This window comes from Atractosteus spatula, chromosome 9, assembly GCF_055471065.1.
Source record: "Atractosteus spatula isolate fAtrSpa1 chromosome 9, fAtrSpa1.hap1, whole genome shotgun sequence".
Taxonomy (NCBI): domain Eukaryota; kingdom Metazoa; phylum Chordata; class Actinopteri; order Semionotiformes; family Lepisosteidae; genus Atractosteus; species Atractosteus spatula.
This window is the reverse complement of record NC_142714.1, coordinates 14,457,450-14,470,190: the sequence shown is the minus strand read 5'-3', so window position 1 is coordinate 14,470,190 and position 12,741 is coordinate 14,457,450. Positions and strand designations below refer to the sequence as shown.

Sequence of the window (12,741 nt, the reverse complement as noted above, 5' to 3'; positions counted from 1 at the left end):
GAAAAAGACTGGAAATGTGACAGTGCAGTTTCAATTTAAGCTCCTAGCACACAAGGAAACTGAAAAGCTACATGAAAGCAGTAGATCACAGCTCTGGTCCTCAAATGGCCTTCATTAAGTCCTTAATAGCCAAAAACGTTAATTAAATGAGTTCTAGCCGTTAAATGCCTTCTTTGTTACCGTAAACAGAAGGAGTGATTATAATGTCATTTCTACTCACTAGATAACTTCCAACATATAGTACAATATCATTTGTCTACCATTACAATATTCATGACACTACAAGGAGAGATGGGAGTGTTATATATGAAATTATCAACTCAGTGCTTTTTGTTCATTTTAAAACAACAACTAATGAAAGTTTTCATGGAAAAAACACTGTGTACTGTATGTCTTGCCTTTATGCAGAAAATTCTGCTGAATCCCAATCACTGTACATACTTCCTCAGAAACAAAAGAAAATGCTGAAACCAGATTTGTGGCTCCATCTGGATAAATCACAGAAATGATTCCAGTGTTGATATTCTGATAATTCAGCAGTATTTTCAGAAACGGCAATTTATGATTTCTGCAGGGCAGAAGAATTAATTTGTCGAGTGTTTTTCTAAAACACACAATACACTTGAGTAATATTACTGTACACTGTGAAACTTCTTAGTGTAAAAATAATTAATAACAGGCTAAACAGGAATAACATTGGCCTTTGCTCCTTCAAACCACAGAAAAAAATCAAACCTTAGCATCAAGGACACCAAGGGACACTTCACAAGTTTACTTTGATAGTACTCTGAGAAATGTTCAAATGCTAATACCATGATGTTACTGAAGCACTATACTCAAATCTTGATTTTTAAAAATGATTTTTAGACAATTTTCTACACATCACATGAATATGTAGTTTTGTTTTATATTTTTCCAATTTATCTACTGTAATCTATTAGCATGTTTTTTATGTACTTCTGTTATTTATTGCCTGTGTATTCATGTTTCAATTAAGCTCATACAGTATATTACTTGTACAGTATAGCAAAGGTTTTTCTCTGTTTACTACAGTATGTTATATTACGATGGTACTGTATATACTGCATATTTGCATAACTGTAGAATGTATATCTAATGCACGATTGCATTAATAGAAAGAACGTCTTTCTATTTTGGTTTGTGGAAAGACCTTCATGTTTCATAGAAATAAAATACACTGGTTTAATACACCCCATACATTATTTTACATTATTTTAGAACATTTTATATATAAACAAAAGCATTTTCCAAGTTTATATATGTGAATTATATGGATCTGAGTGTTTAGGTGTGTTCTTTTGTAATAAAAGGCACTGACTTATAATCATTGCACTTAACATCTGTTACCTGTGTGTAATGTGTATACTGTACATAATATTGGATAACATACATTTAGAATGAAAATAAAAAGGTCGTAAGATCTGTTTTTTTTTACATGGCACCATACAGTATATAAAGATGAATCATGACATTTACACTTTCTACCCAATCAAGAAAACAGCACAAAGAACCTGTAAGAAACAATCACCAGAAACTAAGGAGGGAGGCTAAGACAGATAATTGGAAACTACCCTTACCTTTTATAAGTTTCTCCATGGAAAGGAATTTTACTGAAACATTTATGGTAACAGTGGCAGACACTTAATGATTTAGAATCTTTGTTAGTGCACAGCAATAAAGGCAAGACTGCAGAATAAAGCACTGCATTAAACATCTGTCATTAGCTTTCTACACAAAGTAATCCTATATAAATAATTAAAATAAGAGGAATAAACAGTAGAAATTCTAAGATCACCTATCCAGTATCTGCACAAAGGGCAACATGTGCACAGTAGTAGTAGTACATTGTCCAATCTTTGGGAAATGCTTGGGACAACTTAGTGGAAGTTAATGGAATGTTGCAAATTACTTTATTCAAAGGAAGATACTACTGCATTGAAGGAAAGTACATTATCTCTAAGGAGCTTAAATGATTCTTTTCAGAGCAGGGGAAGATATGGTCCAAAGATGAGGAAAAAAATCACAACAGTGCAGTGCATGGAAAGAGCGGTAAATCTTTTGGCCCAGTCTATTCAGCTTATTTCTTCAGCCTGATTACTCAGACATCAACCGTCTGCCAAGGTTCAGTCAAATTCTGTACTATTGCAACATAGAAAGCAATATCAAATAAAATATACAGTACATTATGCCGACCATACTTTAATACAATTCAGATTTTCATTAGCCAATGGTTATTCAAACAGAGCTGTGCTAATGAGGATACTTTAGGGTTAATACCATACTGTGTATTAATTTTCTTTAATATCTGAGAAGACCAGGTTAAGAGAGAAATCAGACAAAAAGAAAACTGTTGGTAAATGTTTTTTGTTCTAATTGATAAGCACTAACTGACAAATTGTTTTTCAGAATGTAGTGGAATGAGAATATACTGTACTGTACTGTACTGTATGTAGCCTGACTTGGTTCAGATCCACAGCATCTGCAATCCTAAAGCTTTGTTTCTAATAAAAAAGTGCATTTAAGCATTCTGTGCTTGACAAAAATACCTGTACTTCACAGAAAAAAAGAATTACAGTGCACATGTTAAGTTAAATTCTCACAAAGCAGGAATTATCTGCTTAAAAACCCACATTAAAGAGGCACATGCTCACAGGATGCCCTGAAAAGCCTCAAAAACAATGCACTGAACTTAGATGTTTGAACTACTGTATGTGGGAGTATTAAGTAGTTTGCTTTATGGTTAGAAAATATTTGGGAAGAGGGGGGTTTGTTTTAGAAAAATAAAACAGCAGTGATAATATTCTTGCATCATAATCTATGATTAGTCAAATATTGGAAAAAATGTCTTCAGAGGAGTGGAAACAAAACAGGAGTATATTTATGCATTACTGGAGAGTTTTATTCCTAGTAAGGGTTGCAACTACTGTAAGTAGGAATGAATGCTAGACAGGACTAAACTCTGGAAGGAACGCTTATCCATTGAGAGGTACACACAGGGACAATTTAAAGGAAATTGAAGCACCTAGAGAAAACTTGAGGAGAACTTGCGAACTTCACACAGAATGTGCCCCAGGTGTGAGGTATCTGCACTAACCACCATGCCAATATGTTAGAAACGTATTCTTCAGCTAATTCGGAAAATGGGATTCAGCTAATTGCCAGAATAATCTGAGATCATTGTGGACAAAATTGCTCATGTTTCAGAACAAGTAAATCACAAGAATGATTTACTTAAATCCAAGGAAAAGCTTCAATACATTGTAGGTCTTCTGCCAAATGTATAATTGGAAAAGGAATTCATAGCTCTTGAGCACTTTAGGTCTTATTAAGGGAAAAGGGTTGCATATTAAATACAAATAAAGCAAAAAAAGTTTAAAAAAATTAATAAAAGCACAATGGGGACAGTTTTCATAAACATTTAAAACTTTAAAATGTTATTTTGAACTTGACAGGGTGCTAAACAATGCTCTTCTGCTCTGCAAAAGGATACATTCAGTTCAGAAGCCTGTTGTCTTATGTAAATAAAATGTCATCTTTCAAATTCTACATTGTCTAGATTTGAGATGATCACCCAGACTGGCACAATCAGTCAAATACAGTGTGTTTGATATACTGTGTGTATATGTGTGTTTGTGTTTGTGAGACATCTTATGATCTTTTATTCCACTGCGAACATGAATACTTAGAGTAACACTGTATGACACTATTAATAACAATTGATAATGACCTTATGAAGCAAACTATGGAATGAAGTGCTTTAAATATGAGAGACACAGGATGGTATAGTACTGTAGGTCTCTTTACAAAAATATGATTCAATGGATTTGGTCATACATCTGATTCAGTACAACAAAGAATGAAATTGGCACTCCAAAGACTTGAGGTGAAACAAAGAGAAAAAATACATCCATGTCACATTACTACAAAAAAGATACACATTAGAGCAAATGCATTTCTTATGTTCACATGTTTACTTTGTGCAGAAAACTAACTGTATATAAATATTATAAAATTACTGCTATGCTAAACATTTAACTCAACTCAATGGTGCTTAAGGGACTCACAAGTGACTTCCAACTAAAACTAGGAAAATATCAGCCACACAAAAGTTTAATTTGAACTTGTGGATTACTTTTCCATGTTGGCCTTCACTATGAAAAAAAGGTGTTTTAAAAATTCCTTTTTTAAAACTTTCTAAAAATTATAGAATTAAAAAGACTGTACATTTAGCCATTCTGTGATTACTTTCTTACATGGCTCTAGAGTCATTATATTTAGAAAATCCTTCATTTCACTCATTAAAAAAAAATATGCTAAAAATTTAGGAACAGTCTTGTGACCTCTAAAGTGAGGCAAATCACTTGTAAGAATCCAAATTCAAGTTTTTTCAAGTTCACTACTGTAAATGGAATAGTTTTAGTGCTTAAGCTGTCTTATTTAGCATGAGAAAATGTACAGTATTTGACCATAGATATTTTGATAGTCACAGGGAAAGATTATTTTATTGCTGTAAATCCTAATAGTTTTCCAGATCCTTTACTAAAGACATAAAATACAGAAAGCTGAGTGGGCTTTTGAACCAAAAACTTGGCTTCTCAACCAAGATAACATTGCCCTTGGATTACAGAAGCCATGCACATGTTCATAAACATGGTCATGCTAACACATCAATGACCACCTTTTTCTTTTCCATTTTGACTTTTCTCCTTTTTCCAGAAGCAGAACTGCTACAAATGGACTGACTGACGAATAAATACTTCTCATCTGATCTAAGTCAGGCAGTCTGGAAGAAGCTCCTAATATTAAGAGCCAAACCACTTAAAACTAAATTTATAATCAAAATGTTTCCAATGGACTATTGTAGAAAGTGGAAGGCACACTGCCCGGCTGGTGAGTAAAGGTCCTAGTGTTTCTGGTAATGATGTAAGCAAATTAGATTGTCTTTATCACGTTAGAACCCTAGCCATTCCACTGGCTTATAGACTTTATCTTGAAGGGCTGATTTCTTTTGCTACCATATGGATGAAAGTAAGGGAGAGTCTGTCCACTCTGTAGAGCTGCTGCAGCTCCTGTTCTTATGACGACTTCCAGATTGATGGAGAAGTGACCAAAGTTGCAGATTTGCTCTTTTTTTCTGCCCGCTTACTCTTCTTTGTTTCATCTGGAACACATCTTTACTTTTAACACTGAATGTCCAACAACGCAACGCAAATAACAAAGACAGGAAAAAAAGAGGCTAAATTCTGAAATGCGTCCTAGAAGGTCTGTGCATTTCGCCCAGGGCAGATCCCTCAGAATTTGGCAACGGTTTCAACATTTGTGCTTCATGGCAAGCTGAAAAAAAAAATGCAGAAAAAGAGAGCACAATTCATTAAGAATAGCAGCAGCACATTATTTTAAGGTCTGGGAAAAGTTAATACAAAGCAAAAATACAAAGCAAAAAAGGACTTAAAAGAGTATCGATTTCAAGAAGAAGACAAAAGGCTAATGGTCAAAGACTTGGATTTAAGATATAGATGCAATGAAATCCTTGCTTTCAAAAAAGAACATTAATAATGAAATGTCAGGCATCACATGGCAGAGACAGGTACCACTTCAAAGTAAAAAGGCCATCACAGCTGCATATAATTTTCTTTAAGTACACCCTTTTTTAAATTGCCTTTTATCCGCAATCTCTCTGTCTAAACTTCAAAACAAACTAGAAAAGCAATAGAGGGCATCTTCAAAATATCTGTGTCACTTGGGTAAAAAAAGTAAAGGTGTTTTAAGAAAGGGCATGAGCAAGACCACCAATTTAATACACTGTCATCTCCTTTATTGCCACAGTTCTGTAAATAAAATATTTATAGCAATTCCTAAAATGATCAAATGGGGGCAACAGTACCATAGATAATAGACCTACAGTATAGTGTTGCTCTCTTCAGCAATATTAGATATTAAAGGCTTAATCTGTCAGCAGGGATCTGAAATTTCTCATTTTATGGCAGTGAACTTCAAGCTTACCTTTATATAAAATCAAAATCTACAAAATATAAAAAGTACAAACATGAAAAAGATGGGATGATTCATCCTTTGTTGATGGTAGACCAACACACAAACCCGCCACTTAAACAAACAGAATTATTTTATTTAGGATTAATTTTCTTCCCACTTGAAATTGCTCAAGTTCAGAGACTATGCAGCCTGACAACATCATACTAGGTAGGTAAACAGGGACAGGTAAGCCATTATCTCTGACAAAACTCAGGGTCAACCACAATACTGGCATTCTTTTACGAATTACCAAGCTAAACAGTGCCATCTCATAACTGAACCACACGGGTGGCAGCAATTCACCATATGCCCACACAGTATCTCACCTTCCAAGCAAGACGTGCCGTGCTAACAGCTCTTCTTTAAAACTGTTTGGCCAATTAACCCCAAACTTGGTAGGCATGATTCTATCAACTGGAGAGTTAGCAAATGACACAATGGGGACCTTGCATAAATTGGGTGCCCAACCACTGCATCAATTCATTTGGAATGTGGTTGGTATCATTACATTAAGCCCTGCTTCAAACATGCTCCTCACATGCTACAGCCCCACTTTTCATTGCTCATCATCTGCTTGTTTGGAAACATGACTTGTACCACTAATTTATCTTCTTCAGATTTGTTCGGCTGATCTTAGTAAAGCACACACTGTAAAGCACACATTCCCACATTCAAATTAGAATAAACTTCAACTTTGGAATTTGGGCAACATACATGTCAGTATGCTGGGTTTTTATTCCTCCGCCAATCAATGTCACAGATTTCAAATAATAAAGTGAAAGGTTTAACCCTAAGGCTGACAAAGCTTCTGGTCCTGAGTAAATCTGATTGATAAGACAATTATGTATTCTATTTTTGCTACCTTTCATTCTGGAGAATGAACTGTAGAAGAAAAACCAATTATATTCTCCAACTTATTCTTTAAGGTTCTGTACTGCATGTTTTCAGGTTAAAACATTATCTGCTAAGGGGAAGCAACGAATAAATCAGGGCAATTTTTGGCTAAATTACAGTAAATGTTTAATAGCTCAGGTGATCTGACTTTTGTGTCTTTTCTTAAAACCATTTACCAAAACAATATTTGCATTTCCTGGGGCAAGGATTTCAGTTACAAACAGGCTTGTGCAAATCAATTTGTGTTTTTCACATAAGACATAATTATCCTGCAAGACTCACGATGTGTTTGCTTGAGTTGTTTTGCAGTTAAAGGGGAACTGCAATGCTATTTTTATATTTCAGAGTTAGAGAGAATCGGCATTGATGAGTGTAAACTACAATCAAAGTAAAATGTACACGGTAATGTGTAAAACCTCCAAAATACATCACAAAATAAACAATTTCCAGGTATGCGCAGCGCCATATTGCCGTCATTGTCTGCGATTCAGAATGAAGCAACAAAACATCCAGTGATGTGAAAAGGCCCTATTACATTGTAAACAAGCAGGCTTATCAATGCATCTCTTTTAATCTGACTTTGAGACGGTTTTGCCGACAAATACTACTTACTTGTTCTAATATGATATGAATGCAGAGATAACATTTCTGTGGTGAAATGTCTGCTACACAACCTGTGTTTATGCGCTTGGACATCATATTACATGAGTCATTAAGGTCACTAGTGAGCAGGAAGGGCCGGTTTTATGTCTCAATTCACACAAACTCTCGGTGACATTACAGTACTTTTGCAAAGTTCATGATTTTGTGCTCAGTAAATTCAGAATTTGTCCAATTTTGCTACTGTATACTGTCTATTATGTTTTTGTTACCGAGATTTAATAACTGGTTTGAGAAATTGTGACTGCAGTTCCCTTTTAAGCACAGAACACTATAGAAACCAACTTAATATGAGACACACATTCTTCCATGGCTGTGACTGTATGTATTTTTTTTTTATAATTTATGACTTAGAACAAAAACAATTAAGAAACAACAAATGTTCTTTTATTTTCCATATACACCCTGAGATTCAAAGAAAGGCAATTTTAAACATCAACATCTTACATATTCTTATATGAAAAAAGACCCTAAATATTACAGTACAAGACATTTTCAGCTAAGCAGAAACCAAAATATGTTAATTGCATAATTTTTCAGAAAACAGATTTGTCTTAACAGCATGAGTTGGATGTGCTTGACTGGAACAGCTCAACTATACCGGAGATACTTTTGATGCAGGCAGGGTTCCAAAAGAATTATGATGCAAAGATATCCGAAAGAAAACTAGATACTACAAGCAAACCTATCCTGTTATGATGTCCATTAAAAATATATCCACTACATACATTTAAAGGGAATATAACATTTGAAAATGAAATGGACAGGTCTTTTGTTTTTAATCATTATCTACAATGGTTTAAATAAAAATGGCATGGACAGTGTGTCCACAAGGAAGATAATGACCAAGAAATTAGAAATTGGCCATAAAAGAAATTAAGCAAAATCAAGATTTCAGTCTCTTCGGCCATTCTTTTTTTCTTGCAAGAAATAACAGATGCAGCTTGTCTCCCAAACTAAGTCAATTATTCACTGTTGACCATTGGTGTATTACCCAGATTATCTCAAAACCTCTGTAACAAACTGAAGAATTGTGATGTGTGTCACTACTCATTACAGTTTTTGAAACATATGAGAGGTATGCAGATACCATGTTTTTATCAACTACAATATAAAATCTAAAGATAATTATCAAAAGAAAAATGATCAGTTTTGGATATTACACAATGAATCGGCATATCTTAATGATATTTTTAAATGCTGTTGTGAAGCAGAACAACAAACCTTCCATGAGTTTAAAGATTGTGCTGTCTGTCCCATTTAAAAATAAACTATGTAGGTGGAAATTTTGTGCATGTATTTCTCCAAAGAAACCGTTTGTAAGCTATTTTATTACAGAATTATTTTATTACAGCTATTTTATTATTATTCTTATGTAACTTTACAGAAAGAAAACGACAAAATGCAAGATTTGCTATTAAAAATGAAAAGAAGAAACACTACAGCAATATTTTTGGAAATGACAATGAACAGGTATCCTTCTTTAAGACGGATTAACGCTTCCACTACATCACACTTCAATGTTTGAAAATGTCGGTGAGAGAAAGACAGCCTATATGCTCGGATCTCTCAAATATCAATTCTCAGGGCATGCAACTGCTGATGTAGAGACTACTCCAGGCATTCAATCTATAAGATCAGACGCCTAACACTTCAAGACCAAAATCACACCTTACAGCTTCACTTTCTCTTGCTTAGCAGTGTCCTTGCTTTTAAACCTATCCTGAGTGTTGAAAACAGATTTGCTTGATATGACAAAAACAGGCAGCTTACCCAAAGAAAACAAGCAACTCAAATTAGCAGACTGCTAAGCCAGTCCTGACTACCAAGTAACACAACCAGGTAGCAGGCTGGTCCTAATTATCTTAAGATCGCAAGTTCACAATTCATTACAGGCTGGAAATTAATCCTCAAATGGGATGCCACATCTTATTTCCCATGACATCCTGTTTATACCAAGCTCAGCAGCTCCACTGACCTTAGCAAGAAAGTGCTGAGTACCAGTGGCTAGTGTCAAAAAATGTTCCAGCCAAATTAAATACCATCATTGAAGAGATGCAACATCACCAGACGCTTTAAAACTGCTATGAATACTGCAAGACATTTACTAAAAATAGTACAACAGAGACAACACAATCTTTACGGATTACAAATAAATTGTGTCTAAGATATGAATGGAAGGCAAAGGGGAAGAAATAATTTTCAATGTTTTCAAAGGCAAGTAATTGGTTTAATATGAAAGTAATCTGTGGTATATTCTTTATTTAACAATATGTAATAAGTGAACAAATTCATAATCTGTTACAGCTGGGGAGGCTATTTTATCATCGGGGTTGAAGAACAATTGCTTTATAACAAGAGCTGTGGGATGCAAGACTTTCAGAGTGAAGAAGACGATCTTCACTTAGGGAAAGAAACTTGTGATGCCTTCTGTCATTTTCTTACCTTTATTCTGCGTGATGTAAGGAGAAAAATGAGTGTTACTGCATTGAAACGGCTTTCCCACACCACTTGGAAAACTAGAATAAGGAATTGAAAGTTATAAAAAAGGGTCTCACCTTATGTGCCGTTTCTGCAAACTGCTGGGCACTGTTCATCATATCGCCCGTCTTCTCTTCTGCTCGCCCTAATCTCTCCCCGCGCTCGTTCAGGGCCTGACTCGCTTTCTGTACTGCACTGGTCACACTGTCTGCAGCTGAATGTAAGATGCTGTTACCTAGGAGACAAAAGGTTTAAGGAAAATACATAATTACTTTGACAAACCTCTCAAAAGCAAGAGCTCACCCATGTCTCTCCAGGACTGTGGATTTTAAATGGCAGCAGACAGCAACTGAGCTCTTGTGAAACACCCTCTAAATCCTAAAAACAAAGGGATAATTTCACCCATGTAGGAAAGCCACGTTTGGGAAGATGAGAAAGTGATGTTAGAGGCATGGCAGTTGCATTTTTGGAGCACACAGAAAAGCAGTTCTGAAGGCCAAAGTATCTCATATACAGTATATAAAAGGAGCAAGCATACCATTGCCATAATTTTTAATAGCACTCAATTTAACTGACCACAAAAAGAGCTATCAGCAAAGCTTTTACAGCACTATAAACATATGGTGTATTCTAACCATGCTTGCTGAACAATACTCTGTACTATTGTAGTATTCTATTAATAATGTATTAATAATAACAACCAGAAAATCAGAAAATGAATTTGATCAGTACCCACTTGAGAGAAATTTAACTAAAGTTAATATTATATTTTGCTGTACTGTCCTTTGGGATGAAAAGTCCTATATAAACCTAAGTATTGTTGTTATTATTGTTGTTGCAGATGTTGATGTTATTGTAAATAATAACAAGAATATGAGCATTACTTTCAGTTAGCATTAGTCCTCTGAGGGGGAAAATATGACAAAGTATTCTGTAACTGACCACATCCCAAATTAAGTTTTCATCCCATACTGTAAGACCATAATAATAACAAAACCGCTTTAAATTCAGAACAGTCTGAAAATAATTTATTCCTATGGTGACCCAAAACAGGAATATTCTTTTTCCATATTTGGGATATTTCTCATTACTTACTATTTTTTTTATTAAAGAAAATTGTATGAATGGAGAAGCAACACAATCCTACAAACACAGTTTTGCATATCTTGAAAGCTTACACATTTTTTGATAGATAACCTCAAGCCCTGCTTATGTTAAAACTGACAAGCAATTAATCTTCCCTCCTTTAAGGCAAACCACTGCTTGATTCACAATCGGGCTGCTTCTTTAAAAAGCAGTTTCACTGGAGCAATTAAAAAAATTACAATTCTTTTGAATGTTGATTTCTAACTCTGGTGTAGATGTGACTTCCCTGCTGCCTTGTTTTAATGTATTATCTACATTATCTACAAAACAATTAAAATATTTATTTTAAAAAACAGCACAACTTGTAATGATTAATGGGACAAACTGATCTCATTTTGCTATCTTCTGTTATAATGCTTAATGTACTGAGAATTTCTTCTTTTAGGTAAAGTGTCACTCCATTGTAAGAGCAGTGAATTCGATGAGCTCCATATATTATCCAAAACAAACAAAAAAACGTAAAAATAACAATATTGCTATTTATATTCATGAATGCAGAATAGCACAGTGGTCCCTGGAGTCAAGGATTCTAACCTTCTTAAAACCAATGGCACTTACAGAAAATACAGTTCATCTACAGTACACTATGTGCAGAGTCTAAAAGAGATGATTGTGTTGAAAATGACGATAGATGCAAAATGCATAAAAAGCTTCATTTATTTCAGACACAACAAATTCATATAAAGCACTTAAAACTATCATAAGTAAGTCCACGCACTACTGAAAGGGCATATTAAAAGGCAGGTCTTGATATTCTTTATTAAACACTTCAGAACTCTGAACATTCTGCAGCACAATGTCAGTCCTTCAGAATTTTAAAGAGTTATACATTATATATAAATCTGGAACAGGTGAGGTGAATTGAAATTTTAAAATCATCTGCCAATTTGCTGACCTACCAAGGAAAAACACTGCACAGCAAGAGGGGGATGTGGGATACAGGTGATGCTCAGTTAATCTCCTTCATATGAACTGAACTTGATCATTCAAAGCCAGGGGCTCATCAAGTTCTGCTTTACAGTGCAAGCACACACACACCCCTGCGCAATGGAACTTATCACAGATTTTAAATTGCTTTTACCTGAAATGCAGTGTGTTTGAGTTTTCCACACACAATATTTAAATAGATTAAGGAATACATAAATACATAGCACTGAAATGTAAAAATGTGTCTAAGGCAAATGAAAAGAAACATGCACAGTAGGTTCCTGGTTCCTAGACAAGGAGCTCTACAGGCAGTGTTACATTTCCCTTGTGGAGCTAAGGTGAATCTTTGAAGGGGGAGGAGGTTGGGATGGAGGCAAAAGCAAATTTCTACTGGGAAATTTACAACACTGCTGCTCACATCCTCAACATCCTGATATATGTTTTCATACTGTATATAGTACATTTCAGAAAGCCTGCTGCATGAATACAGTAGCTGCACATAACCCTGGCAACTTTGTATAATTATAGATTTATTAAAAAGAGTTGTGTTCAATTAAATGTTAAAAATCAAGGAGGAAT

General features: G+C 34.7%; 1 protein-coding gene across 2 annotated transcripts in view; it reads right to left on the bottom strand.

Annotated features, from left to right (window-relative positions):
• Positions 1-1,230: 1,230 nt before the first annotated feature.
• The window catches only part of stxbp6 (syntaxin binding protein 6 (amisyn)), a 108,664-nt gene continuing 97,153 nt past the window's right edge, over positions 1,231-12,741 (bottom strand). For both annotated transcript variants that reach the window (XM_088925894.1, XM_088925895.1), the window contains exons 5-6: positions 10,167-10,324; positions 1,231-5,355 (exon numbers count right to left, since the gene is read on the bottom strand). In XM_088925894.1, the coding sequence (XP_088782020.1) occupies positions 5,332-5,355; positions 10,167-10,324 (182 nt within the window). In that variant the 3' untranslated portion in view covers positions 1,231-5,331. The remainder of the gene's footprint in view (positions 5,356-10,166; positions 10,325-12,741) is intronic.